A 27,369-nucleotide genomic window follows, 5' to 3' on the forward strand; every position below is an offset into this window, starting at 1 on the left:
TAATTATTAGAAGGCAGGGCTTGTGAGATATGCATGGCATTTTTTAAGGCTTGAAACCCGACAAGAAAGCATTAAAAAGAGAGGATCTTAGTCTTTTCTTCCTTTCCCTTCTTTTCCTCTGTTTTTTTTTTCTATCGCCAAAATTAAAGTAAAAATTGAAAATTTTAATAAATCTTATTTAATATTTTATAAATCTATTATACTACAATTTTGAAAAAAAATATAAATAAATTTTAAATATTAAAATTTTATCTAAATAAATTAGCACTACGGTAAAAATTAAAAAAATTACTTTGTAAAATATTTGAATAATAATATACAATTATTAGTCAGCTTTTTAGGTCAAATTTTAACCATTTTGATTGATTTATTTATTTTTATCTAATATTGTAAACATAAGGATAATATACATATATATAACTCTCCTGAACTTTAACCGAGTGGCATATAATTTTTTTTAACTTTAAAGGTTTAAAATGAACACCATAAAAACTTTCAAACTCTATTTATTTACCCCCTAATCGTCAAATGGCCGTCAAACTTAACCGAAAATGCCACCTCAGATTGGTGAAGAAGAACGCGCAGGTAAATGACATGGAATTTGGAGCTTAATTATTTTTATTCAAATATTTTCATTAGATGGCGATTTTGTCACGTGCCAATTCTTTGGCTCCCTTTTTACCCCTTGCGTTTCATCTCCTCAACTCGATCGGCCTTCGGCTTTTTACGTGGGAGCTTATCTTAATTCCTTTCCATTTCTCTCATCTCCCCTTCCACAGTATATTTAGCTTCGCGCTTTGAGGGGATTATGTGTATTTTGACCTAAAAATAATATCCTTCTCGTCTTATTTATAAAGTAAAGAGAGAAATTTTTTTGTCTTATTTACAAGTCATTTTATTAAATTTTTAGTATAAATATACTATTTTTTTATTTATTATAGTGTATATAGTTATTTCTTTTAAAAAATATATATTAAATAGGGATAAAATTAAAAAATTATTATATTTTAGTAAAAAGTTAATATAGTTTAAAATTTTTCTCGATCTTTATAAAAAATATTAAAAATACTTTACAAATAAGACTAGAAATATATAGTAATAGTTGAAATTTGGATCAAATGGGGAGGAAGGGGAAAGGAGTGGATCCTCGTTAATCCTAAAACACAGACACACATAGAAGATAATTAATAAATACTCACAGAACTTAATTTGTAAAATTTTATGAATTCCCCTAGATTAATCTAATCTTATACACATATGTTTGTAAGTATACTTACGTTTTCTAATTAAAGTATTGGTGTAATATATGGGTTGGGACTTGGGAGATTAAATTATAGACTAACTTCATTTTTGTAGGGAATCTTTGATTTTGTATAAGATGGCATGCAATTGCGTTTTCTTTAATTCTCACAAAATAAATAAATAAGTAACAACAAACAAAAAGGTGCATGCGCGAATGTTGGCATATGCGAAATATTCCTCTGGTCTTATTTATAGGGCAGAGAGAAAAGATTTTTTTGGGTCCCATTTATAAGTCATTTCTTTAAATTTTTACCATAAATATACTATATTATCCTTCATTTATTATAGTGTAGATATTTTTTTTTAAAAAGTGAATATATTAAATAAGAGTAAAGTTGGAAGGTTGCTATATTTTAACAAAGAGTTAATGCAATTTAAGGTTTTCTTTAGTTTGTATGAAATATGTTAGAAGTGCCTTATAAATAAGATTAGAGGAGTATATGTTAACTAAAATTAGCACACGAGTTAGTTCCTACTAGAAACTTGTCACATTGCAATTATAGGGAATTTCATTAAAATCCCACTGAAAAGGCTTAATTTAAATAATTCAGACTCATAAATTTTGAAGTTACACTACAATGTTAAAAGAGCAAATTGAAATTATGCTTTTTTTTTATTTGGTAAGAAAAGAGGCCTCAGGCCCAAAACAAAAAAGAAATTGAAATTATGCTTTAATAATAAATGACCAAATTATAAACCCATGACCTCTTAACTCGTTAAAAGATTTGTAATCCATCAAACAAGTAAGCATAATTGAAATGACGAGTTATTTTAAATTTTTTATTTGTATTAAATAACAAAAGATTAAATTATAAGCTAACTTTGTTTTTGTAGCGAATCTTTAATGTCATATAACATCCGATTGCGTTTTCTTTCTCACAAAATAAATAATAAAATAAATAAAAAAGCAACAAAAAGCTGCTTCCGCGAATGTTGGCATGTGACGAAACATGTTTCAAATTAACACGTGATTTCCTTCTAGAAGCTTGTCACATTGCAACTATACATATATACATACATACACGCACACACACATATATACTTTCTATAAATATATGCTTGTATAATTTTTATCAACAAATCATTTTAAAATATGCAATTATTATATTATTGGAAGTTATTTATACAATTTTTTCTTTTTATCATACTTTTATAAATTTAGAAAGTGGTTAAACACTTAAACTATTAATTTTGTTTAAAAATAATTAACTTGGTTCATATTAAACAAGTGCATTAAAAATAGGGAGAATTCCAATTAAATCTGATTGAAATATCAAAATCTAAATTAAGACCTACACTTTTAATAAATTCCTAATTAGGCCAAGAGGTTTTATTAGGAATTTTTGAATGTTATTAAAAGACTAAGATACCCATTTAAAGTAACAAATTGGTAATTAGTCCAATCAATTTATAACTTAAATTTTTTCCTTGAGATGCTGCTAGATGAACCATTAGTTTCATGCGTTCTTACTCTATATATTGTTAAAAGAGTGAAATATATAATTTTTTTTGCATAATTTTATATTAAGAATTTTATATTACTCTGTCCGTCTCATGAAATGTTGGAAAAGTTATTTAAATTTCTAATACAAACTCATATTAATTATTAGTGAGAATTTTAGCAATAGGATTATAAGATATAACATAATGAGAGCGTTTATATAGCAGATATAATAAAGAATTTAAGAAAATGACAAATTTGATACTGAAATATACTAATACATTAAGATTCTGATTTTTCAATTATAAAAAAAATTCCTTTGAAAAGTTATTAATTTAATATTGTTGGAATCAAGTAATTAAAAAGTCCTATTCCCATTACAAAAAAAAAGTCCCTGCTCTCATAAATTTCTTATCAATATATTAGAATTAATATAAAATATTATATTATGCATTGTCAATTTTTTGCTCTTAGTATTTCCAATTTTTTATGTAAAACATTTTGTATAAATAAATACTATATATAACGTCAAGGTTTCATAGTTTAAATTTTTTCAAAATATTATTATTTTAAATTATAAAAGGGCATTTTAGTCTTTAAACAATATTTAAAAATTCCTAACAAGGCCTATTGGCCTAATTAGGTATTTGTTAAAAATGTAGGCCTTAATTTTGATTTTAATATTTCAATCAGATTTAATCAGGATTCTCCCTTAAAAATAAGAGTAAAATATATCAATTATTCTTTTATTTTATCTAAATTATGAAAACATTTCTTCTGTTTTAAAAATGTATATAATTTTTTTAAATTAAAATTTATGTTACACAAATAACTTTTTATATTTAAAATTCTATTTCCATCTACTCAAGTTAGTTTGACCATTGAGTTTGATTTTTAAATTTCATTTTGACCAAAATACCCCTTTTTTTAACATAATAATTATTTAAACATTTATATTTTTCTAAAAAATATTTTTTATAAAATAAAAAATAATTCTGATGTATATTTTTTAAAATTTCATAAAATTTATAATTTTAATATTTCATCATATTCATTAAAATTATTTATTTTGATTCCTTTTAAATTGTTTAAAAACATATTTCAAATACATATATTAATATATCATACATATATATATGTAATTTCATTTCTGTGATGCAATTTTGATGTGTCCAAAGAAAATTTTTTAAAAAAAATAACTGCTGAATTTTAAAATTCTAAATAAAAAATTATAAAAAAATGTGTGATCATTTATTTTTTTGACTATAGTAACCACTACTAATTTAAAATTTTAAAATTCAACAATAATTTTTTAATAATTTTTTCTTTTTTTGTTTGCTCAATCAAATTTGTGTAGCTATAAAAATAATAATTCAGAAATTTATCAGGATGAGAGGTACAATAGTAAAATATTTGTTTTAATATAATTTTCAGGCAAAAGTAATGCTTTTAGAATATTTCTAACAGTTTTAACTGATTATACTAAATTGTACGTCTTTAAAATAGAAAAGAAACCTGTGTAATTGATTTAGTCAGGTATATTTTAATAATAAAAAATATCACATTTGTCACATTTTTGCCAACAGATTTAGTAAATATTAAAAAAATAATAACAAATACCGTGGGCCAGGGAATAAGCCAACAAGAACAATTTCAATGAGCTAAAACAAATTAAAATATGATGAAACCAAATGCCACGAAGTATTGCAAATGACCATAATACTAACGTTCTAATTCTGATCCTAACTATAAGAACTACTTAACTAATTCGAATATATTAAAAAAATAAGTTAAGTTCGTTATTTATAATAAATATGTATTGTATTTCCTAAAACATGCTTGCTAATCAAATTTATTGACTAAAACTACTGTTGTCAAACTCGCGAGTTGACTCTCCGAATTTAACGTTTTTACGTTTTCAGCTAACAAAATCGTGTCGACTCATTCTTAAACTCGTGATAACTGTAAACTCGGTTAAACTTACGAGTTTATTTACCAAGTTTACCGTTTTTACGTCTTTAGCTTACAAAATTGTGTCAACTCATTCTTAAACTCGTGCTAAATTTTTTAATTTAATTATGTTTAGTGACTTTATATATGATTTTTATAGAAATTTCTTTGTTGAATATGATAAATTATGAACATTGATAGGTATAATTTCAATTATTTAAATTTAAAATATATTTAAATGACATTGTTCTCATTTTTTATATATTAATTATTTGATTATATACTTTTAATATCAGTTTATTAACAAAAATAAACTCTTACGAGTTTAAGATTCGAGTTTACGATCCGAGTTTACATCATTATCACGAGTTTGTTTGAACTCGCGAGTTTAACAACCTTGACTAGGACTATTATTATTAAAAAGACTATCTTAAAAAAGAATAGATAAATATGAGAGATAAAGGAGATTGAGATCTTATATTTATGATTAAAATAAAAACCAAAGGAGATCTTATATTAAGTACTGAAGTACTCCTCCAGTCCTTAATATAGGACCCATTTAGCTAATCTAATTAGATTAAGGAAATTAGGTAAGTTAGTTAAGTATAAGAAATGTGACACGTTTTTCCTAAAATACCATAATCATCTTTCTTAATACTCTCTTTCCTTCTTCTACTTAATTATGGTTGAGAGAGTATCTATAGAGTTAATTAGAGAAAATTGATAAATATGGGAAATGGGTCTATATTTAGAACCAAAACTAACTCAAGAATTGAGTCATATATTAAGGATCGGAGGAGTAGTATAATAAATACTCAAGAGGGAGAGCACACATTGAGGCTATGTATAAGAAATGTTAAGACGTCAAATAAGAATTCTAATTGCATTCCGTTCAAATGTGTCACGACCGATGATTCTAATAAAACCAACCCCATTTGACCATTCAAAGAGCCTAGCTCCTAACCCTTAAATCAACAACATAATATCAACACCCATAGTCCAAATTAATCATGAAATAGCTAACCTAAACCAAATTAAATCCATCCAGTTTGCTTAACAGGAAATTTAAATCATAACAAGATTCCACAATACCTGTCCAAGCAATATCACAAGTAGCCATGATATCAATCTACGACCTCATATCTTTAATGTAAGAGTTAGTTTAACTTTTAATTTAATCATGATTATAAGACCACAATCCACTTCGTTTCTCTTATTTATTCGTTTTTCTCAAGGTAGTCCTTATACTAGTTACACATGTTAAATATTTCATCAAATAATACATGATTAGTAAGGGTATTTTAGAAAAAATAATACCAACTTATTACAAATACTTAATTTAACTAATTTTCTTAATTTACTCAAATTAGTCAACTAGTTCTTATATTAAAGACAAGAGATAGTTTATCAAAGCCATGTTTGATTATAATTATAAATCATCACAATAAAATCATGAAATTTTCATACCTTTTTAAACACTCATTTCCTTCCAATCTTGGAATATTTCCAAAATTTACGCCATTCTATACTTGAAGTTTATTAGCGTTGAGAACACGGGCCAGTCATAAGTCATGTTTTACATGATGTGAATTGATCAGTTAAATTTTCTCTCATATTTCATTGATTTCTGAAACTTATAACTAACAAATATAATTCTCGTAGCCCCACTTCAACTCACATGCTATATAATACACGCTACCTAATTTCAGTTTTTCTTAAAAAACATATCATATTTTAGTTTTTCTGTCCATCCACATTCAAGATGTTATCATCACGTTAAAAAGGCATAAGAAAAAGGTAAAAAAAAAGAAAAAAGAACACAACTAAAAAAAGTGGGTAATATTGGCCATCTTATAGATTAGACTCGTATTCTTCTTAGTTATAGCATCTCTTTAATATATGCTTAGTTCATAATTACATCAGCATATTCAAAGTTATCCCAATCAATAACCAGTAAAAATAAATACTACCTCTGATTCTTACTATAAGAACTACTTCACAATAAAATCATGAAATTTTCATACATTTTTCTCATCCATATTAGGTGCTGTGGGGATTTGATTCACCTCATATGGGTAAAGAATTGGGGTACCTCATCTTCAAACTTTTTCCTCGGGTCTTCGAAGGATCTGCTCTTGGATTATACTTTCTCGTGGAACTTACCAAGGGATTTGGTAATAGGCTTCAAGAAGTTTCCTTGGCAGCACAAATTTCAATCACTTGTACTCAAATGCCATTGCAGAAGATATCAATGCTCTGATTGGTTCCCCCCCCCCCCGGGGGGGCTTGGTTTTGAATTATATACTTCAGATAACATCTTCTTGTTTTCAAACTCTGATGCCCCTGTTCTTTAATCGGGTTTGTTATATTGTATCTTTTTAATGTTATTATTGTTATCTATAAAAAAAATTATTTGTAACAGATATGGGTTGATTTTTCTAAAATACCCTTTCAATCATGAATAGCCTCGAATAGAAACCCCTTAACATGTGTAATTGATGAGAATACTTTAGAAAAAAAATTATAAATTTGGGAGAGAGACAAAATAGATTAATGTATTATATTTAAAAGCAAATTAAATTTTTAATTAACTCTTATATTAAAGTCTGAATATAGTATACAATAATTGTAACCATGGACTAGCCCACACTATTTACAGCCACTTTTACACATACAATTCAATGAGAGGCCCAACATAGCCAAATTCATTTACAATTGCTCGATCAATATCAACAATGCAAATCAACGGATGAGATTGGGCATAACAGAAAGAGATATTTCCTCATAGTGTGATGAATTAAGATTTAAATTCTCACTCACTCATATTTAGTGCTTGACAAAATTTCAAATATGATTACTCATGTGCTTATAAAAAAATGCAAATCAATCATCATTCCTATCATTATTACCAACAAAACATATATAGGGAAAATTGTAATAAGTTCTCATGAAATGAACATATTCACAAAAAAATCTCATAACAATTGAGTGGTTTGTAATAACATGTTTCAGCTGTCCAATTATCATTGAGATCTTTTAGTAATTATCTCTTTTTTTTTTTATATCTCATAGTAATTCTCCCCAAACACGTATCAAACAAAGTAAAAATTACCATCGGCTAACATGTTTTACATTTCGCTGTAAAATCAAAGGTTTTGTTAGCAAGATTTTGAGTCTCTGTACCCAAAACAAGCTCTCTCTCTCTCTCTCTCTCACACACACACACACACACACAAACACACACAATTAACCCACTGAATGTTTGCCATCAATTTCAAAACGCAAGGTTGATGACTTACCATAGAATCCAAGACGACATAATTAATCTTTTAGAATAGGCAAGTGTATATCTAATTCTCTAATTTTAAACAAGGTTATTTTTGCGGGCCTGCGCCCTATAAAATATAGACTATTATTTAATTTGTTTCTCTTGAAGCGTGACTTCTGATTCTGAACTAGTGTGATTTGTGATCCGATGGGGACCATAGAAAAGAAAAAACAGGAATAAAAATCAGATGAGATCTTGGTGCTCAACATTTTTAAAAAGTGGAAGATATAAAGCCCCACCAAAATGCAGAAGTTCAGTCCACTAACCGACCTACCTTTACCATGTCGGCTTCCTATTCTATATTAGGCTCCACTCTAATTTCGACTTATTGGCAATTCAAATATATATTTGATTTTTGGAAGATTGTTCGCCTCTTAATTTAATCCTTTAAAGATGATATTCTTTTCAACTCTATCCATAAAAAGACCAGCATCTTGATTTGGTTTGTCGAAGAAAAACAGTTCGATTTAGCATCCAAACTTTTCTCACCCAAAAAGATTAAAAAGAAAAAAAAGTGATGCCGCCTGAGAACTTTATTGGCCAAAACAAAAGAGAAGATTAATCCTTCAGGGACTAAATCATTATTTTACTTAAATCTGCTTATCAACAAAAAACCAATTACTTAAATCTATTCAGTAAGAAGGCATCGAGTCTAAGAAAACGCAACCAGAATAACACTGATCTTCTAGTTGTTGTAGACACAAATGAATAACACTGATCTTCTAGTTATTGTAGCAGTACCATCATGAACATGAAAATACGGAACACTTTCTAATTCTCTTTTTAAACCGGATGGCTGTGAATTTCAGAATGCTTGGAACAGAAAAGGGAATTAAGAATCAACAATAATCACTGTAGAAAGTGTAAAACCAGGTACTGATTTAACAATAAAAGGATCCTTAAGCAGCTGCAGTGATATATTGGATTGCCTGTTTGCATATGCCAGTCATGGTCTCTTCTGGTCCATAAACCTGTAAATAAACCCACAAAGTGATCAAACCAGGTCGTTTTGTGCAAAATATGACCTTACACAGAAGAAAGCATTTAGTTGTGCTTGCAGTTTCCATGGGATTTGTGTTCTCATATAATGCTTAGTATTCATTGAAACGTAGGCTTGTTTAGTTTTTGCGTTCTCCTTTGAATCCTTTCTATGTCATTTATTTTTCCTTTTAAATCTCTCCCTGAATTTACACTCTACAATCATTTTAGGAATGTAAAGGATTCAGCTGTTGAGTATTCTTGTCTGGTCCGTGCCTCTTCAATATTTTTCTGGTTTTTAATATAAGAGCTAATTGACTAATTTGAGTAAATTAAAAAAGTTTGTTAAGTTAGTTATTTATAATAAAAAGGTGTTGTCTTTCTTAAAATACTCTTGCTAATCATGTGTATTAGTTAGAATTATTAATTGATGAAATTTTTAATATGTACAACTATTATAAGGATTATATTGGAAAAAATGGATAAATAAAAAAGAAATGATGGATTGGGATCTTATATTTAGGACCAAATTGAAAGTCAAATTAACTCTTATATTAAGGATTGAAAGTAGTAATAGTACTTGTTTGACTGAGAAAATAAGGGACAATGGCAATAGGCTATATAACCTCAATAGGGATGCCGATGGTTTCTCCAAGCATCCGCATTTTTGCTAGACCTTTCTGATAGTTGGGACCTCCTCTCCTCACGTATATGTGCATTCTTGCTGCTTTTAGCTGTTCCTCCTGGATTGCAAGTAGCTTAATAATTAACTATCTCTGTTACGATCGGATGAATTGAGCTGGAAGCTGTATGATTATAATATATTGATATACTTGCCTTCTCCTTAAGTGCTCGAATTATGCCGCTAAATGTAGCAGAAACATCAGTGAAGTTTGCTATCCCTCCTCCAATCACAAGTGCTCTCTTTTGGCCATCAGGGTTTGCAGTTGCGCACTGCAAAGGAAATGTTTGTATTATAACAGAGATATGGAAAACCTGTTAGGCTGTTACCATAATTTATATGGTCGAAAGAAAGCATTTCGTAGGTGTCATCTTTGGGTTTTCCGAATAAGGACTTGATGATGATAAAAAATTAGCGATGCTGTATCTCTAAATTCATAGGTAGAACACAAATAACATGAGGAAAGGTTTTCTTACATCAATTACAACTCTGGCATACTGCAAGACCTCCTCTTCTTTAGGTGCTCCGCTGTATTCTGCGTAGTTTCCAAGCTCAGATGCATACCCAAGATCTCCAACCTGTTTAGATAGTTATGTTTGGTTGTTAGTGCCATGAGAAGACAGATTAGCTAAATTTCATTCTTAGACTTCAGAACACACCGTGTCAGCATAGATGACACTAGCACCTCCCCCAGCTACCATTGTCCAAATTCGGCCTGCTGGGTTCAACACTGTGAACTTCAAAGATGCACTGGTCTGCAGGCCAGATCAGCGAACTAAATGTCGTAAACCATTTCACAAACAAAAAATTTGTGGTACGATATCACTAGAAGCAATAGTAATATTGATGAGAAACTAATATATGAGGAGTTCAAATACTTCTTAGAAGGACTAGGATCTGTATTTATTTCTGATTACCCAAGATGAAATGTTCTCTGAAATTAGTATTGAATTGTTGTTATGCAAGAGGAAAATAACTACACCGGTTAGCTCTTATTCAGTGGTAAAACCGAAAGGTTATCTGTAACCAAAAAATAAAAAATAAAAAAGGTTAAGCACACACACATGGCCAAGGTACAATATTTGCTCACCTTTTCATCTAATCCATGAATGAAACTCTCTGTGGGACTCATAACCCTTCCAAACGGCATTGGAAATTCGATGTTTCCCCATCTGCCAAAATAAGACCATCAAGAGAAGGTTTATGGCTCATAATGTTTCTTAATAAAAAAGTGACAGTTTCAGGCTGTTCAGATTTGCCTGATGAATTTGGATTTAAAAAGTATCCTTTGAAAATTATTTGAAACCCATCACTTACTTTTTGAAGTTCTTGAAAGCAGCAGTGTCATCTAGCTCGCCTCTCATATCCAAAGGATAGGGCTTTCCATTGGCCAAAGTGAAAGGGTTCATTTCTAGGAAAGTGAAATCCAGGTCTGATACGCAAACAAAAAAGGAAAAAAAAAAATTCAAATTCAGACGCAATAATAATAAAGTTATCTGCTCAATTTCAATTAGTGGGAAGAGACACATCATCTTGTAAATACCTTGAAATAGAGCAAAAACCACCTTGAGGAATTCCTCAATTTCTCCCCTGGTCTATTGTCAGCATGAACAGAGAGAATAGTAAGTAATGCAGACATGACCCATTGATTTAAATTCAACTGATAATCGAAAACACAAGTAAAAGGGGAAAAAAGTGAAAGAAGATGTCCTGTTCATGCAATGACAAGTCATCAAGGAAATGGAATTCACCTCCAAGGGAAGGGTTGCGACAAGTGGAGCAATGCTTTCAGATGCAAGAGACACTCCTGTTGGAACAAATACTGTCTTAACCTGAAATGTGAAATAAACCAAATATTAGCTTATACTACTATGAGGGAAGGCTACAATGCTACATGAAGTAAACTGTAGAGTGAAAAATCAGCACTGCAATACCTTATCCCAGTTCTCTTCGATTTCAATTCCCCCGCATTCGGAAAAGCTTACACTGTTCCCAAGTCTGTCTGAGACAATGTTAAGGTAGAACTCTTCATTGTGTGGGATGAAAGGTTCAACAATGAATGTTGTTATTGGTCCTTTGCATCCACTCATCTCAACCTATGCGTAACAGAACTTTATGGTCAAAAACTTCTGGAGCATACCGAAAGACCATAAAGGAAAGAGCATGCAAGAAAGGTTAAATTTACAAGGGGGGCACAGGAGCACCTCTTTGCCAAGTCGTTCTTTCACAAAAGAAGCAACTTGTGCCAAATCCAGATTCAAGGCAACCAAACCACTTTTACCACGCTTTCCAAATAACATGTCAGGTTTCACAACCAATTTGGAAGTTGAAAGCCATGGTTCCTTCTCCACTAGCTCATTAAAATCAGTAGACTCTGTAACCTAAGCATTAAACACAGAGCAGAACATAATGAAAATTCAAGTTTGATGTGCACCCAACATTTATGTCCAAGGAGCAGATACTCGGGTAATGAAGTTATATAATTTTTAGGCTTTTGATTGTGAAGTAACATGGCCCGAAGAGTGAAGAGTAAATACCAATAAAATTTTCAAATGGAAGTGAAACTTTCTTGATTTGATTAGGGAATTTCAGCAACAAATGTTCAGAGCATATATATTCAGATATAAGCTTACACATATTGGCAAAAAAGATATAAGCTTACATTTCAAGTGCAAATTGTAATGACCGTGTTGAGACTTTCACAATCACAGAAACACATAATAAACAGTACTAGAGTTTACAATAGGCTTTTAATATCTCGGAAAATCAACCCAACTGCAGGCTAAGAAGATTGATATATAACTTTTGCACTCTAACAATGAAGTTATAGGCATGCAGGATCTCCAGGAAGTTCAATCCCACGAAGTGACACCTGAATTTACTCTCGTGTGAAAGACAAATATACATCGTGTTTAGAGTTTAATATTGGATTCAAATAAAAAAGAGGTCATGAGCTTTACACTAAAACTGACATTCTCAAGCCCAATCTGATGATCAGCGCAACCCAGCAGAGATGGGATACAAGATTGAAATCTAAGTAAACTTATGGAAGAAATTTTGTATGTGTAAGCGCAAGAACTACTGAAAAAAATGACGAGTGTACATACTTGTGCAGACTTAACAGGTAACTCATGGCCAGAGAGTCTCTTAAAATGCTCCTTCAACAATCTCTTGGAGTCGTACTCTCTGATCTTCTTGCGCGCCATTTCTTCCTAGTCTGTTCAGCAAATACAATCAAATCAGTAATCCATTATATCGAATCCAAGCCACCGAAGTGAAGCAACAAGAGCGAAAATCCGGCAAAATACGCAATAATTTCAGAAAAATAGCATCTCACTCCATCTCTCATAAGAAACACTACACTAAATTTGCTTCAGATACCTCTAAATTCTAACTGAAATGTAGTATTCAAAGCGGAGAATACAGGGAAACGAAGTTAAACGTGCAAATGGAATAGAGTGAAGGTCTGGGAATGGCGTAATGAGTAAGGCATTTACCGTTTGAAAGAGAATTGAACTGAGGAGGAAGCAGAGGCAGGCGGGTAGTTAGATCTAACGAACACCTAAATGATGCGATTGCTCGATGGCCGTATTTATAACAATAAAACTTTGATTAAGAAAAAAGATACTATTCTGATCCTTAATATAAGACTCATTTAACTAATTTGATTAGATTAAGGAAGTTAGTTAAATTAGTTAATTATAAGAAAAGTGACATATTTTTCTTAAAACACCATAATTATTTTTCTTAATACCCCTCTCCCTCTTCTACTTGATTATGGTTGAGGGAGTATCCATAGGGTAATTTAGAGAAAATTGGTAAATGTGAGAAATTAGTCTTATATTTAGGACCAAAACCAACTCAAGAAATGGGTCATATATTAAGGACCGGAGGAGTAATAATGAAACTAAGGTTTTGAGAATTAAAAAAAAAATGATAGAGGATTATTTCTTATTATTTAATCTGGTAATTTTAATTTATAAATTTTGTAAAATTTTATTTGTAGAAATGACCGAGTGTTAAACTGTTTGTTACATAAAAACTAAATAAATTTCATAAAATTTATGAAAATCAATAAAGTTCTAATTCAAACAAAATAAAGTATAGGAACCTATAAATTAATTTATTTCTAAAATTAAATAATATGGCGGGAATTAAAAGTGGGAGTTGGGGGATCTGGAGGGAGTACCTAACTTGATGAACCGACGTTTCAACAACCGCGACATCCTGTTGGGAAACCGTGGAGCAGGTGACGGCGGTGTTAACGCCGTCAGCTCGATGACGTGGCGCTGTGGATCACCCCTATACTAACATTTTTTTTATTGAGTTTTTTGTAGGCTCGATGATTTGTTTTTTGCGTTTGAAAATTGATTTTCGAGAAAGTATGTTTTATTGATAAGCTTAATATCATCTTTAATTTTTAAAATTTAATTTAATTTTGGTTTTGATTTTTAAAATTTAAAGTCACTAGTTTTGATCATTCAAACTTTATTTTAGGGACCAAAAACTTTAGAAAGACTAAAATAAGGTTATGATCAAAATCACTTATTTTAAATTTCAGACAGTAAAATGAGGTGAAAGTTCAAGAATTACAAATAATATAAACTCTTATTTATACATGTTGAGTGTGGACACGTTCTTTTAACGAGTGTGGATTCTATTAGTAATATTGATTTTTAAATGATTCATTTTATTAATATACTGGTATCTTTGAGATTCCAATTTATTAGAATATGGGGCTCGTGCAAAATGAGGAGTGACATTTTCATGAAATTCATTTGAATGTAACTTCAGTTGACTTGTCTGGGTTTCATTTTGCCATGTAATCAAGTTTTGGTGGTCGTGGTGATGTGAGTATAGATTCATACCTTTTTATGTTTATTTAAAGTGAAATTTAAATTTTGGATAATTAATTCTTCAGTGGGGAAACTTATAATTGTGACTCAGCCAATAAAAATATTACTTTGAACTTTAACATAAGAGTTAGTTAACTAATTTAAGTATATTATAAAAATTAGTTAGGCTAGTTACTTATAATAAGTAGGTGTTGTTTTTTCGTAAAACACTTTTATTAATTAAGTATATTAGCTAAAATTATCATTTGCTAAAACATTTAACATGTGCAACTAGTATAAAAAATACTTTGAAAAAATAGATAAACATGAAAGATAGAGTGATTTGAGATCTTATATTTAGAACAAAAAAGTTAGTAAAATTTTATTTTTAGATATTAATATGTAGGTTCAGTTTTTTTTTTTTTGAAATTTTCCTTGCAAGTTCTCTCTTCACTTTGAATTCAAACAGACGTTATTTTAACTGAGCTTGCCATTTTGGTTTTGCACCTTAAAAAAAGACATGAGCATAACTACTACCTCCGGTTTTTAATATAAGATGTCGTTTAACTTTTATTTTAGTTATAAATATAAGATCTCAATCCACTTTATTTCTAATTTATGTATTTTTTTTAAGGCAGTCCTTCTCATAATGGTAATTCTACCCAATACATTTGATTAGCAAGGATATTTTAGAAAAGATAACACCTATTTATTACAAATAATTAACATAACTTATTTCCTCAATTCTCAAATTAGTCAACTAACTCTTATAATTAGGACTAGAGTAGTATTAACTAATTTGAGAAGGAAAAAAAATCATTTTACAGGTATTTATAGTTTTTTTTAATTTTTAAATTAAAATCTTATATTACCTCTAATTAGTAATATAAGAGCTAATTAATTAATTTGAGTATATTAAATAAATTAGTTAAATTAATTATTTGTAATAAATAAGTGTTATTTTTCTTAAAATACACTTAGCCAGTCAAATGTCATTTGATGAAATATTTAACATGTGTAACTATTACAAAAACTATTTTAAAAAATAGATAAATATAAGAGACAAAATAAATTGGTGTCTCATATTTAGGATCAAATTGAAAATTAAACTAACTCTTATATTATTTAAAATTAACTTGGATATCTGGAGCAAAAGGTAGTACTCCTCCAGTCCTTAATATAGGACCCAATTGTTGAATTGGTTTTGGTCCTAAATATAAGACCCATTTATCATATTTATCAGTTTTCTCTAAATTACCCATATGAATACTCCATCAACCATAATCAAGCAGAAGAGGGAGAAGAAGTATTAAGAAAGATGATTATGGTGTTTTAGGAAAAACGTGTTACATTTTTTATAATTAACTAATTTATCTAACTTTCTTAATCTAATCAAATTAGTTAAATAGATCTTATATTAAAGATCGGAGGATTATTTTATTTGTGATTTCAAGCCTAGACAACCACAATTTTTGCGAGCCAAAACTGAGATACCCATACGTGTAATAATTTGCTTATTTATTAAGCATAAGCAAGTTAGCAACCGCAAGTAGTTAGCTATACTTTTATTTGAATGTGTACTTTTTCTTTTTTTCCCTTTTATTTTAATGTGTTTGTATTTGAGCATTAGTCACGCGTGAAGCGTGTAACCATATTTAAAGGGAATGCCATTCACGAGCGCCTGTTTCTTACTTGTTTAAAGGGTGCAGCTACATTGGTTCGTTTTTTCTATTTTACTTTCCATCCTTGAAATTTTAAATCGTAAGTTTTGATTTTTTAAAAAGTAAAATAATTTAAATTTTATTAAATTATAATAACTAATATTTTAAATGAAAACAAACTTTTTATATGTATACTATGTTTTCACCCACTAATTTATTTGTTTTTTTCTTTCATGACATGTCTAAGGAATGAATGTAATTACAAAAAAAATTCCATAACAAACAAACAGCATGAAATGACAAACAAACAGCATGAAATGATTCCATGTATGAAAGACCACATGGTCATGATGCTCCCTTGTTTATAGACAATGACAAATTCCAGTATAAAAAATAATAATATGTTCAGATCGCTCACTTGTTTGACTTTTTTTTGTAATATCGAGCCTTGGGATAATTTTCCCTTGTTTTATTTTAACATCTTTTCCTCATTCTATATGTCTTTTACTTATTTCTATTTCTTTCCCATATACTCTTTAGGTAATTTTGCTTCATATCTCTCTGTTTTGTTTTTAGATGTGTCGCCTTACTTTTAGTTTAATCGTTTATATTTATATTTAATTCACTAGTTGATCAACAAGGTGACGTATTGAAGGTTCTCTCTACCCCTGTAATTAATGCATTTAATAACATCAACAAAATTATGAATTATATATCGGGCTAAGGTACAATTTTCACCTTGATCTTATTTTTCAGGTGCAATTTTGTCCATAATTTTTTAGTGGTAATTTTACTCATGATCTTATTTCTCAGGTGCAATTTTGTTCTTAATCTTTTTTTTTTGGGTACAATTTTACCTTTGATCTTTGGGTGCAATTTTGATCCTAAGTGGCAAAATTGCACAAACAGTTAGATTATTAATTTATGAATATTAAAAAAATTAGTTTGGTCAATTACTTGTAACAAATACGTCTTATTTTCCTAAACTATTTTCTTTTAATCATGTACACCTGAATTACCCTGACCGAGAACCTCTTGACTATGTGCACTTAATATGACAATTGAGGCAAAAAGTTATAAATTTGAGTGGTAAAATGAATTAAAATCTTATATTTTAAACTAAATAAACCCTTTTATCTCATTCATATATTTGGAATAGTAATAACCTTCCGACCAAAAAAAAAAGAATAGTAATAACCTAGTGATAAAGGGAAAGCAAAAATTGCTCTTCGCAAAGGTAATTTACACTCAATCATACCCTTTAAATGTGAATTACAAATATAAAATAATCACTTTTTTTATGTTTAAATTTTAATATGGAATTGCCATCCACTCCTTGACTTTTATTTTCACTTGATAATTTAGCGAGAACCCGAATGAAATTTGCTAGACTTCATTGACACAGGACTGTCTGCGACGCACTAGAAATTTGTAGCTCCAATTCACTCCAGTCCATTTTAAATAATCAAACAGCATAGAATTCATCCTTTGTTAAGAGTTATCAACATAAAATTTAACATATATAGGAAACTACATTGTCAATAAGATTTATGAATAATGCTACTCAAATTTAGTCAATCTTTATCCTCTCTAACGTTGCCCACAGAGATAAAATGGCATGATCCTTACAGCACACCTCTTGTGTTTCTGTGAGAGAGAGAGAGAGAGACAGAGAGAGAGAGAGAGAAAAGGGTTTTAATTACATAAACACCTTGTATAACCATAATTGTTGTTCAGAATCCTTCTGCTAGAATGGACAATGGAGTAATCTAATATGTTAAGGTCATCTCACAATCTGAGAGGAGCCTGGAAATGATCTTGACAACCACAAGTTCTTCAGCTTCACTACCAAAGCAAATGCGCAGTAGCATGGAATATGCAGCACACCCACTGCTAGGTACCTAAAACAGCAACAAGTGAAGATAATCAGAACCATATTCTAGCTTGCAAGTACCAATCTTTTGTTTTTAAGTTTGTCATAGTTCAAGACCTTTACTAAGAATGATGTTTTAGATTCCACTTGCTATTATAATCTTGAATAAAAATATTCAAATATCACAAGCCAATCTGTCATCATTCCAAAAAAACAAATGCTCATATCTGTGAGGATGAGCATGCGTTGACAAGTGGGAAAACTGATTTCGAGGACTAGGAGACTAGTCTATGAGAGAAAAATAGATCAGGGCCAATCATGAACAAATATATTGCCATGTCAAGCACATTTCTTAGACGATCCCACCACCCACTCAAATGCTTATCTTGCTGAATGGGTCTACGTGAGAATTTCTCCATTTTTAGGGAATTTTGTTGTCTGTACATTCTCTTCAGTTTCTTGGCATAAGATCTCTCTCTCTCTCTCTCTCTCACTCACACACACACACACACACACACACACAATGGAGGAGAAAATCATTTGAATGATGATGGTGAGAAACAGAATTAACACATACCATAAGGGAGCATATGGGGATGACAGCTCAAGGAAAGGATAAGGCCAACTGCAAAAAGGTTTACCAAAATTATGATCACAATTATGTTGGCTGGAAAGCTATGTTCAAGTGAAGGCACACAGAATTTTACCTCGTTGATACAAACATATGGAAGACCCATTGGAAAATTACAAATGTACATGTCCACAAGACAAAATATCCAAACCGAAACATTGGAAACCTCTGCATATGTTACCAGGGGACAATGGTAAATTAGAACTTGATCACAGAAAAAGAAATATAAACCACAAGAAGCTAAACTCACCAAGCAATTCAGTGCCATGTCACCAAGAAGGAAAACAGCATTAACCGAGTGCATGCAAACAATCAACTGCAATTCAATAGTACAAACTTTTACAGATGGAATAAAAATCTTAGGGTAGCATGCAGGACTATCTTACTCTTTAAGAATGAATATTAGCATCATATACAATCACATTTCCATATCTTCTCCAAAATTTTCTCAACCATGATTAAAATATTACATGTGGCAATTACTGTTTAACAGATGGCTCAAATAGCAAAAGATATGCTTTGATGTTGATTTTGCAAAATTGGTGAACAATAGCAACTATGATATTTATGCACATGACATAAATTATCGTGATTTTCCCACAAATGCAACACTTGCAAGAATGGACACAAACTCGACAATCCCCAACCCCCACGATTTAAAAAGAAACAAAATCCTGAGAAGAACATATGCCAGGAACTGTACTGATCATACTTACGAAGTTCAGTGCGATTGCTTTATCATTTAGAAGTGGATAGAGGACAAGCCAGAACACACAATCAGTGAGAGCTACAGCACCTGCACACATCTATACATTGCAAACCAAAAATAATAAGAAAATAAATATTTAATAGATGGCCTGCTGATAGTGACTTAAGATGCCTAACTGTTTGACATTCAAAAACAAAAAAAGAGGAGGAGAAGAAGTTAGTCATGCAATGAAAACCAAAATAAATAACAAATATATCAGTAAACTTTTGAGTTTAAAACATAGTTAGGAAGCGTGCAAGATGCATAAGAAGACATCTTTGGAGCACATGACATTGACAGAAACTGCAGCACATCATTTTGCAAATTTCTGTTGGTTGTCGATACATTCATTGCCTAGCCTTAATTCAAAATTCGAAACACATGATAGTTTTTTTGGAGGTAAACAATTCAATATACGTATTTTTCTCTGAAAAACACTCATTGTTTCAGTAAAAGAAAAAGCAAGAGCTGCATAATGAAGTCATTTTCTAGTAAAACATTTCTTACACAGACATGGGTTAGAGACCCCAAATGCCTTAAAGATTAGTTTTTTATATTCATTCCAGATTTGAGAGAATGAACAGATATCTGCCGACATTGTTGCCTTTTTTTTTCTTTTTTTTTTGGGGGAATATGCTAGTATTGTTGTGGTTAATTGCATACACAGAATGGCGTCTCTCAGGCACCTTGGAAAAGTCATCCAGAAATAGAAGTTATGTTTTTTGGTGACTCAGGTTGCAAGAAGTATGAAACCTAACGCATGTTCCAAGAGGCTGCCTCCAGATATAAAACATGATACACAAAGTGTCAACAAATATGGTAATTTCAGAACCAAGTAAATTCCGTTTGATCAATCCCTTCCTTCCTTCCCAATTGGACCCCTATGTGTGTGTGTGTGTTTCATAAGGGTAGTTGTTAGCTATTGCATTTGATAGTCGGTTCTAACTACCGTAGCGGACTTCTAATTCCCTCTTATATATTGAATGTATCAAAATAAACATTTCTATGCAAAATATCCAAAGCAATAAAATCATGAAAATAGTTACCTGATAAATTATTTGAAAGGCATAAACCCATACACCAGCAGCTTCCCGTGCATGAGGCACCTGAAGAGCATTTGGATTTTTCAGCAGGTTGGACATATCTACACCAACTCCAAGTGTTGAAGCTGTATTGCCGTTGGGCATAATAGGCCCAGACTTATCGCTGACACAACATCCATATATGGATAAAGATGATCCAAGCTGCATGAGAAATTGAGATCATGAGTCCCTTGGAGGGGTATGAACGAGATACATAAATTATGAAATTTGACCGGTACTATTGTTTTCTATCAGGAGGATCTGAACCTGTAGGCTGTCCTACACATCTTAAAATCTAAGTTCTTCTATCTCCGAAAAAAAAAGAAAGAAAAGGCTTTAAAAAAAAAAAAGATCTCTTGCAGTTTGTTATCTGAATTTCTAAAACTACTAAATATCTGAAAGAGTCGAAGGTGTTAGATGTTACCCCAAAGTAAATAACGACCAAAGAAAAGGTCCACCTGTTCAGCACATGAAACAAAATTACAGTCAGCATATTATAATAAGGATTCAGGAGAGATGGTTATAAAAGCAGCGTTTTGAACTTTTATTGGAAAACGAATCATAGAACCTTTTATTCTCTTTTTCCTTACTCTTGCTTGATCCATTCCTTATTCATTTCTAACTGAAGGTCTCCATTATTTACATAACAATTATGTCTTCGGGTAATACAAAAAGAAACCATACAAACCGGATTTTGAAAGGACAGAAATTCATCTTTAGTTGTTTTATCCAGATTATCAATGAATTGTCTTATACAATACTGCAGTGGATGAACGTGAGACTCACTGAGTATAGAAGTAAAATATGTGGCCTCCATGGAAAACCACATCAGCAATGAGCAACCCCAAAAGCGCAAGGAAAGCAATTAGTCTGTAAGCCAGCAGCCAAGCAGGATGAAGTCCTTTGAGACACGTCTTCCATGCTTCATCGTTATACAATGAACCATCCGTTTCCTGCTGATTCTCTCTCCCCTGACGTCTTGATCTCTTGACTCCTTCGTACTTCCATATTAAAAACAACCCTAGTACCAAAGAGGCTAAAATGCATATTGCGCAGAGCAAAAACCTCCAGTTCAACCAGTAACTCGGATCAGCAGTATCTGGAATCATAGTGGGCTATCAAGTATGGCTTTAAGACCTCGATATTACACTTGCGTTCTGATCAGGTAAACCAAAGGTGTACAATTTAGTGGACGCTATTCAGAGGGGAAAATGGGGTAGACAGAAAAAGAAAGATATGCTGAGAAAAGAAAACGGACATGCCAAATAATTTTGGTGTTTGGGTACATGAAATTGATAAAGGAGAAAAGAGTTATCAGGTATTTGGCCAAAAAGATAAAACAGAGAAAAGGTACAGCTAGTAGTCCTAAAACAAGATTTGAGAGATATGAAATTTAGTGAAGACGAACTCAAATTGTCAATTCAGTCCGTCACAACAATCATTACAGGAGAAATGAAGGTCAAAATATCATAATTTAAGCAGGAATACTGTCGAGAACAAAATCAATTCTTGGCAGGATTGTGAAACAGATGCTGGAAAGGGAATGCACTTTCCCAGATTGTCTCATCCACATCACAAAAGGAAATAAAAGAACAATCCGTAACCATCAGAGAATCAGAGAAAACAAAAAAACCAGGTTTCTTAGTAATTTACTTGCCGATGGTAAATTTGCAGGCCAAAACAAGATGATTTGCTTCTTCCTTTCACTGGGTACCTGGATGAACGTTGAAGCGTGGGAGGTCAAAGACCAGGACGATTTAGCTTCGCCTTCGGATTTGTGCACCTCCGGGTTGAGGAAAGATTCTATATTTTTTTCGGTAGTCAGGGAAAATTCATCAGTTTATTGGAAAAGTGAAAACAGAAGAGCGGGGTGGAAGATGCTCATGGGTTCAGGTAAACCGTGTTACCATTATTTATCAATATCATCCCAAGCTATGACTAATCACAAACCCAGAACGCGCCACGTATTTATGGGAAAACGATCAGTTACATTTTTTAATTTCAGTTTAGCGTCTTTATGGCCTGTGGGGCTCCGCGTACGGGGGCGCCCCTGCGCGTACGTGGGTTCCATCTCACAGCCTCATGGTAGTTTTTTTTGCCCTTTGCTTTCTTATTATTTCACTTAATTTTTAATCAGGCTTTATCTCCTATTTTTATCCATTTGAATATATATTAAGAAGCTTCTATTAAAAAAATAAATTTATTATACATGATTAACAAAAATATTTTATAAAAAATAACACATATTTATTACAAATAGTTAATTTAACTAATTTTTATATCCATAAAGTAGTTATGTATCTTTTATATTGAGAAGTGGATACTAATGTAGTTTGTTGGTCGAAACGGTAGCAGGCTTATCTATAAAAAGAATACAAGTTTGAATTCAAATTTTAGAAAGCACACCTGTCGGGAGAGGAGAAAACCTTTAATGCTCTCAAAGACTGAAAAAAAAAAAGTCTCAAATTCAAAAAAAAAAAAAGTTGGATACTAATATTATGTTTTAAAGACTGACAATTATTGCAAAAGAGCATGCCTAATATCAAAACACATTCTCTGCTCCTATCAGAGACAGAGAGAGCATGAAGTGTGATTTGGCCAATAAGGTTATAAACCACATGGGTTGATCCTTCTATTCAGTGCTCTTGACTGATATCTTTTCTTTATCCTTCTCAACACCATTTGGAAGAAAAGGAATCTGGCTCTTCATGAGGACATTTTACCTTATTTTCAGGAAATTATTCATGAAATTTAGAGTTTCTAATATTTCTCAAACTAGTACATAAATTGGTGGTTTCTTTTATATAAGATAAAAAGTTGAATTACTACAAAATAATTAGTTGAATATTACATTATTATTTCAAGTCATGATTTCAACTTAATTTAAAATAAAATATCATTAAGCTTTTGAAATATGCAGTACAGGTAGATCTATTATCAACATTTTTAGAAATATGCTATATATGTAGGTATATAAATGGATGTTCCTTTAAAAAGATTGAATTAATGGAGACAAAAGGATTAATGGATTGAAACTCAAATATTTGATTATATTCAATAATTACATAGATAATGTCATGGTCAATACTATTATATTAGACAAATATGATATATGATTCTATATTGTAAAAGTAGGCTATTTAATACAAGAAAAATTAATGCAGACAAAATGGTTAGTGCGTTAAAATATTTTGAAAACCACACAAAAATGTACTCCCATAAGTTGAAAGTAGTTGCCGTGGTCAATAACTTCAGGAATTGACAATATAAACTTAAAATAATATAAAACTACCAAAACAATATCAAAATATCCATATTCAATGTAAAAATGGAGCATCGTGGCCACCGCTATAAAGAATAATAAAATAAGATTTCCAACGTAATTTTATGGGAGTGATAGCCTCGTCATCTTAGTTATCCATGTGAAAAAAGAAAAGGAGGAGTGTGCACGGCAACATTCATGGCTATTTAGATAACTGTGATAATTGAGTAACTATCATAGCCCGCATAACCCTCCCCCACCACACACAAACATCAGACACACACTGGTTGTTTCCGCTCGAAATCCACATGCCTCGTGGAGTTAAGATTGAATTAGGTATTTAATATAAAACATAAAATGTGTTGATTATCATAATGATAACTAGGAAATTCACTATTTGAGATCATTAATAATAGAAAAATGTCAAATAAAACATAAAATAGGTTCACTATTCAATATATTAGGAAATTGAGTAGTTCGTATTGTTAAAATCACATACTAGCATTAAAGAAAATATCTCCACTAATATATTTAAGTTTGTATTTCATTTTTTTTATTAAGCTAATCCATAAAAGACATCGATTGTTTTCCTTAAAAATTAATATTTTATTTTATTTTAAAATAAATTTTAATTCAAAATAGCAGAAATAAAATAATTTTTCAGTTGAATTAGATTTCAAAATAATTAATAAATAATAAATAATAAATATTTCAGGTATAAATAATAGTTTAGATTTAGAGCGTAGCATATTATTTTCAATATACTAATAGAACAACTGAAATTAAATTTCAAGCATAATTAATTTTAAATAATACCATCAAATTTCAAATTTTGAACATACATCATGCCTCGCATATATGTCATGATTTTCGGGATAAGAGAAGTTATATAATTTTATTTATTTTTCTTAATTTAAAATATTTGCATATGAAGGGTATTTTGGTTTTTACAAAAAATAGAAAAAATAAGGCTTATTATTGGAGATAATTGCAATAAATTCTGTAATAAATCGGAATTAATTGAATTGATAAAAAAATTATAAAAAAAGTAGATTTATCTACCATTAACAAAAATCATTATTTTGCAAAAATAAATAGAAAGATATGAAACATGCACTCAAATAACTATGATTGAATTAATTCCCAAGAAAAACGCATAAATAGAGAGATCATGGGTAGAAATGTGGTTTTAACAAAAATAAAAAATAAAAAATTTATCTGCAAACAATTTAACTAAAATATAAATAAACAATAAATCCCAAGAATTCAACTAAAACCATTTAAATAAAAAATACTGCATCATGAGAGATAACTAACTGATTTTACTACAAAAAGAGATAGGTAGTGAGAATAAGGAAGAACATGCATTATAGTGGTGAATAACGCATAAATAGGGAGTTTGACATAAAATTTTGACTTTAGAAAAAAAGAAAAAAAAACCATTTATCTACATTCTGGTGAAGTCAAGTGACAGTCTATTAATAAGTCATGTTTTAGTATATAGATATAATTTTTCCAATTCAACAGCCTCGACAGATGTCGTCATTACATTCATGGCTTGATCGCAAGGGTCGGACTATTTTCCTTCATAAATTAAAAAAAAAAATCAAGGAGTTATTACTATCATGGAGCCTTCTGCTATCAAGATTCACTCTTGAAGGAATTTTTGTTGAGATGTAATTATAGAACTGGTCGAATCTTTTTTTAAATTATCAAGCACCAATGTGCTCTTATTGAAGGCTTAATCATCAGACACTAGATACATCAAGTGTAAGACCACAGTGCTTAGGCAAGGACAATGTCACACGACTTTCTCAATGAGAGCGATAAGCTTTCATAGATCACATCAAACATTGATTTGAAATGGGTTCTCTTCGTAGTGGAAGATGAGTCCTTTAAGAATGGTTAGGAGTTTGGTCTAAAATATCCGGTAAAATCTTTTGTCCCATTGTCATCAGTACTTTACATCAGACATTTACATTACAATCTACTGCCCCATTTAAATCAGTTGAGTGGTCTCTGTCAGCGTTTTTTTTACCCCGGATAAGTACGGATATTTTCTTATTAAAGGCAGTTATGTTTTGAAGTATTATCAATTACTTCTCTGATTTTTAATATATAACATTTTTAACTAGTTTGATTATATTAAGAAAGTTAGGTAAGTTGATTAATTATAAAAAATATGATATATTTTTCTTAAAACACCATAATTATCTTTATTAATGTCCCCTCTTTTTTTTTTTACTTGATTATGGTTGAGGGAGTATCTATAGGATAATTTAGAAAAAAATTGATAAATATGAGAAATAGTTTTTATATTTAGGACTAAAATCAATTCAATAATTACGTCCTATATTAAGGACCGAAAGAGTATTAAGTATAGACATATTTTGCAATAAGAATTTGGATATTGATTTAGGAAGTGTTTGAAAACCCTTAAAAACACTTAAAAAATATAAAAACAAAACTCGTCTTCTATACTTGCTTCAGACACTGTAAAATGACTTCTAACCGCCAGCTAAGCTTTAGATCATTCTCTCTGAATTCGTGTTCATAGTTTCATGCCTATTAGTATGACTTCATTTGATTAAAATTTTAAATATGAAGTGCGCGTCTGCACGTGCACCTAATCTTGTCTTCGTCCCAAAGGTATCTTGAATATTCTGACATCGGAAGGATACGCCCCACCCTCCCCTGTCTCCTTTTCTGATTTATTATAGGGAAAATTTTAGTGAAGGACCGCAGAAAGCAATTTATATCAGTTAAGGATTAAAACTTTCTGAAATTTCAATACAAGATTAAGGGACCAAATTGAAATTAAAATTTAGAGTGAGATTACAATAATATCCCTCCCTTTTTATTTTATTAAAAAATAAATATTTATCGGAGTTACTGTTCCGGCCACCGGAGCTCAGGTGGCCGCTGCCGGGGTCCGACCACCAGTGGCCGGAACAGTAACTCCGGCCGGACTTCCAGTTGCAGGAGTTTTTTGTTTTGTTTAAAACAAAGTGTTCAAGGAAGGGTTTGAACCCATCATCCCTTGGCACACCAAAAGACTTATAACCACCAAGCCACCTGAGTGCCGGTGGCCGGAACAGTAATTCCGATAAATATCTATTTTTTAATAAAATAAAAAGAGAGGGGTATTATTGTAATCTCACTCTAAATTTTTTTTTTGGATTACTCTATCCGGTATCCCAGGGAAATAGGCGTCTTTCAGCCGTGACAACGTCCCCAGACTAATCCGGATTCGGGGGCTTGCAAGGATCCATACGGACGGCGCCCCCTGGCCCCTTGGAGTGTTGCGTTCCCACGTCTCGAACCCGAGATCCGTGGTTAAGCTAGGACGACCCCAGCCAGTCGACCTAACCCCGCGGGGTTTGTAATCTCACTCTAAATTTTAATTTCAATTTGGTCTCTTGGTCCTGCAGTGAAATTTCAGAAAGTTTTGATCCTTGACTATTATAAATTGCCTTCTGCGGTTCACTGAAATTTTCCTTTTGTTATAATTATCTGCAACCAAACCCAACATCAACCACAAGTTTTATATTACAATTCAATTCACGTACGTATTTGACGCCACTCCCTACTGCTGT

At 31.0% G+C, this 27,369-nt stretch overlaps 2 protein-coding genes across 5 annotated transcripts; both read right to left on the bottom strand.

Moving 5' to 3' along the window:
- Positions 1 to 8,586: 8,586 nt before the first annotated feature.
- Positions 8,587 to 13,244, bottom strand: LOC114728019 (ATP-citrate synthase alpha chain protein 1-like). Of its 2 annotated transcripts, none has more exons than XM_028914832.1 (13): positions 13,179 to 13,244; positions 12,789 to 12,898; positions 11,886 to 12,062; positions 11,616 to 11,777; positions 11,433 to 11,513; positions 11,225 to 11,276; positions 10,999 to 11,113; positions 10,772 to 10,853; positions 10,341 to 10,436; positions 10,158 to 10,259; positions 9,837 to 9,953; positions 9,626 to 9,742; positions 8,587 to 8,992 (listed from the first exon to the last, which is right to left on the bottom strand). In XM_028914832.1, the coding sequence occupies exons 2-13, from the start codon at positions 12,885 to 12,887 to the stop codon at positions 8,921 to 8,923; spliced, it is 1,272 nt and encodes a 423-aa protein (XP_028770665.1). In that variant the 5' UTR covers positions 12,888 to 12,898; positions 13,179 to 13,244; the 3' UTR covers positions 8,587 to 8,920. The 2 variants fall into 2 exon arrangements, with proteins under 2 accessions (XP_028770665.1, XP_028770674.1); XM_028914841.1 differs by lacking the exon at positions 13,179 to 13,244 and adding an exon at positions 13,063 to 13,092.
- A 4,388-nt stretch (positions 13,245 to 17,632) lies between these two features.
- On the bottom strand, positions 17,633 to 22,380 carry LOC114728035 (uncharacterized). 3 transcript variants are annotated; one of them, XM_028914866.1, is made up of 9 exons: positions 22,226 to 22,380; positions 21,298 to 21,668; positions 20,936 to 20,969; positions 20,476 to 20,673; positions 19,398 to 19,487; positions 18,932 to 18,997; positions 18,758 to 18,849; positions 18,628 to 18,675; positions 17,633 to 18,078 (listed from the first exon to the last, which is right to left on the bottom strand). In XM_028914866.1, exons 2-9 carry the CDS (start codon positions 21,618 to 21,620, stop codon positions 17,961 to 17,963), a joined length of 969 nt encoding a protein of 322 aa, XP_028770699.1. In that variant the 5' UTR covers positions 21,621 to 21,668; positions 22,226 to 22,380; the 3' UTR covers positions 17,633 to 17,960. The 3 variants fall into 3 exon arrangements, with proteins under 3 accessions (XP_028770699.1, XP_028770692.1, XP_028770685.1); XM_028914859.1 differs by having other exon boundaries at positions 22,169 to 22,380; XM_028914852.1 differs by having other exon boundaries at positions 22,165 to 22,380.
- Positions 22,381 to 27,369: the final 4,989 nt, after the last annotated feature.

The sequence above is a fragment of the Neltuma alba genome, unplaced genomic scaffold, assembly GCF_004799145.2.
Source record: "Neltuma alba isolate B1F8T4 unplaced genomic scaffold, ASM479914v2 tig00002446_pilon, whole genome shotgun sequence".
NCBI lineage: Eukaryota > Viridiplantae > Streptophyta > Magnoliopsida > Fabales > Fabaceae > Neltuma > Neltuma alba.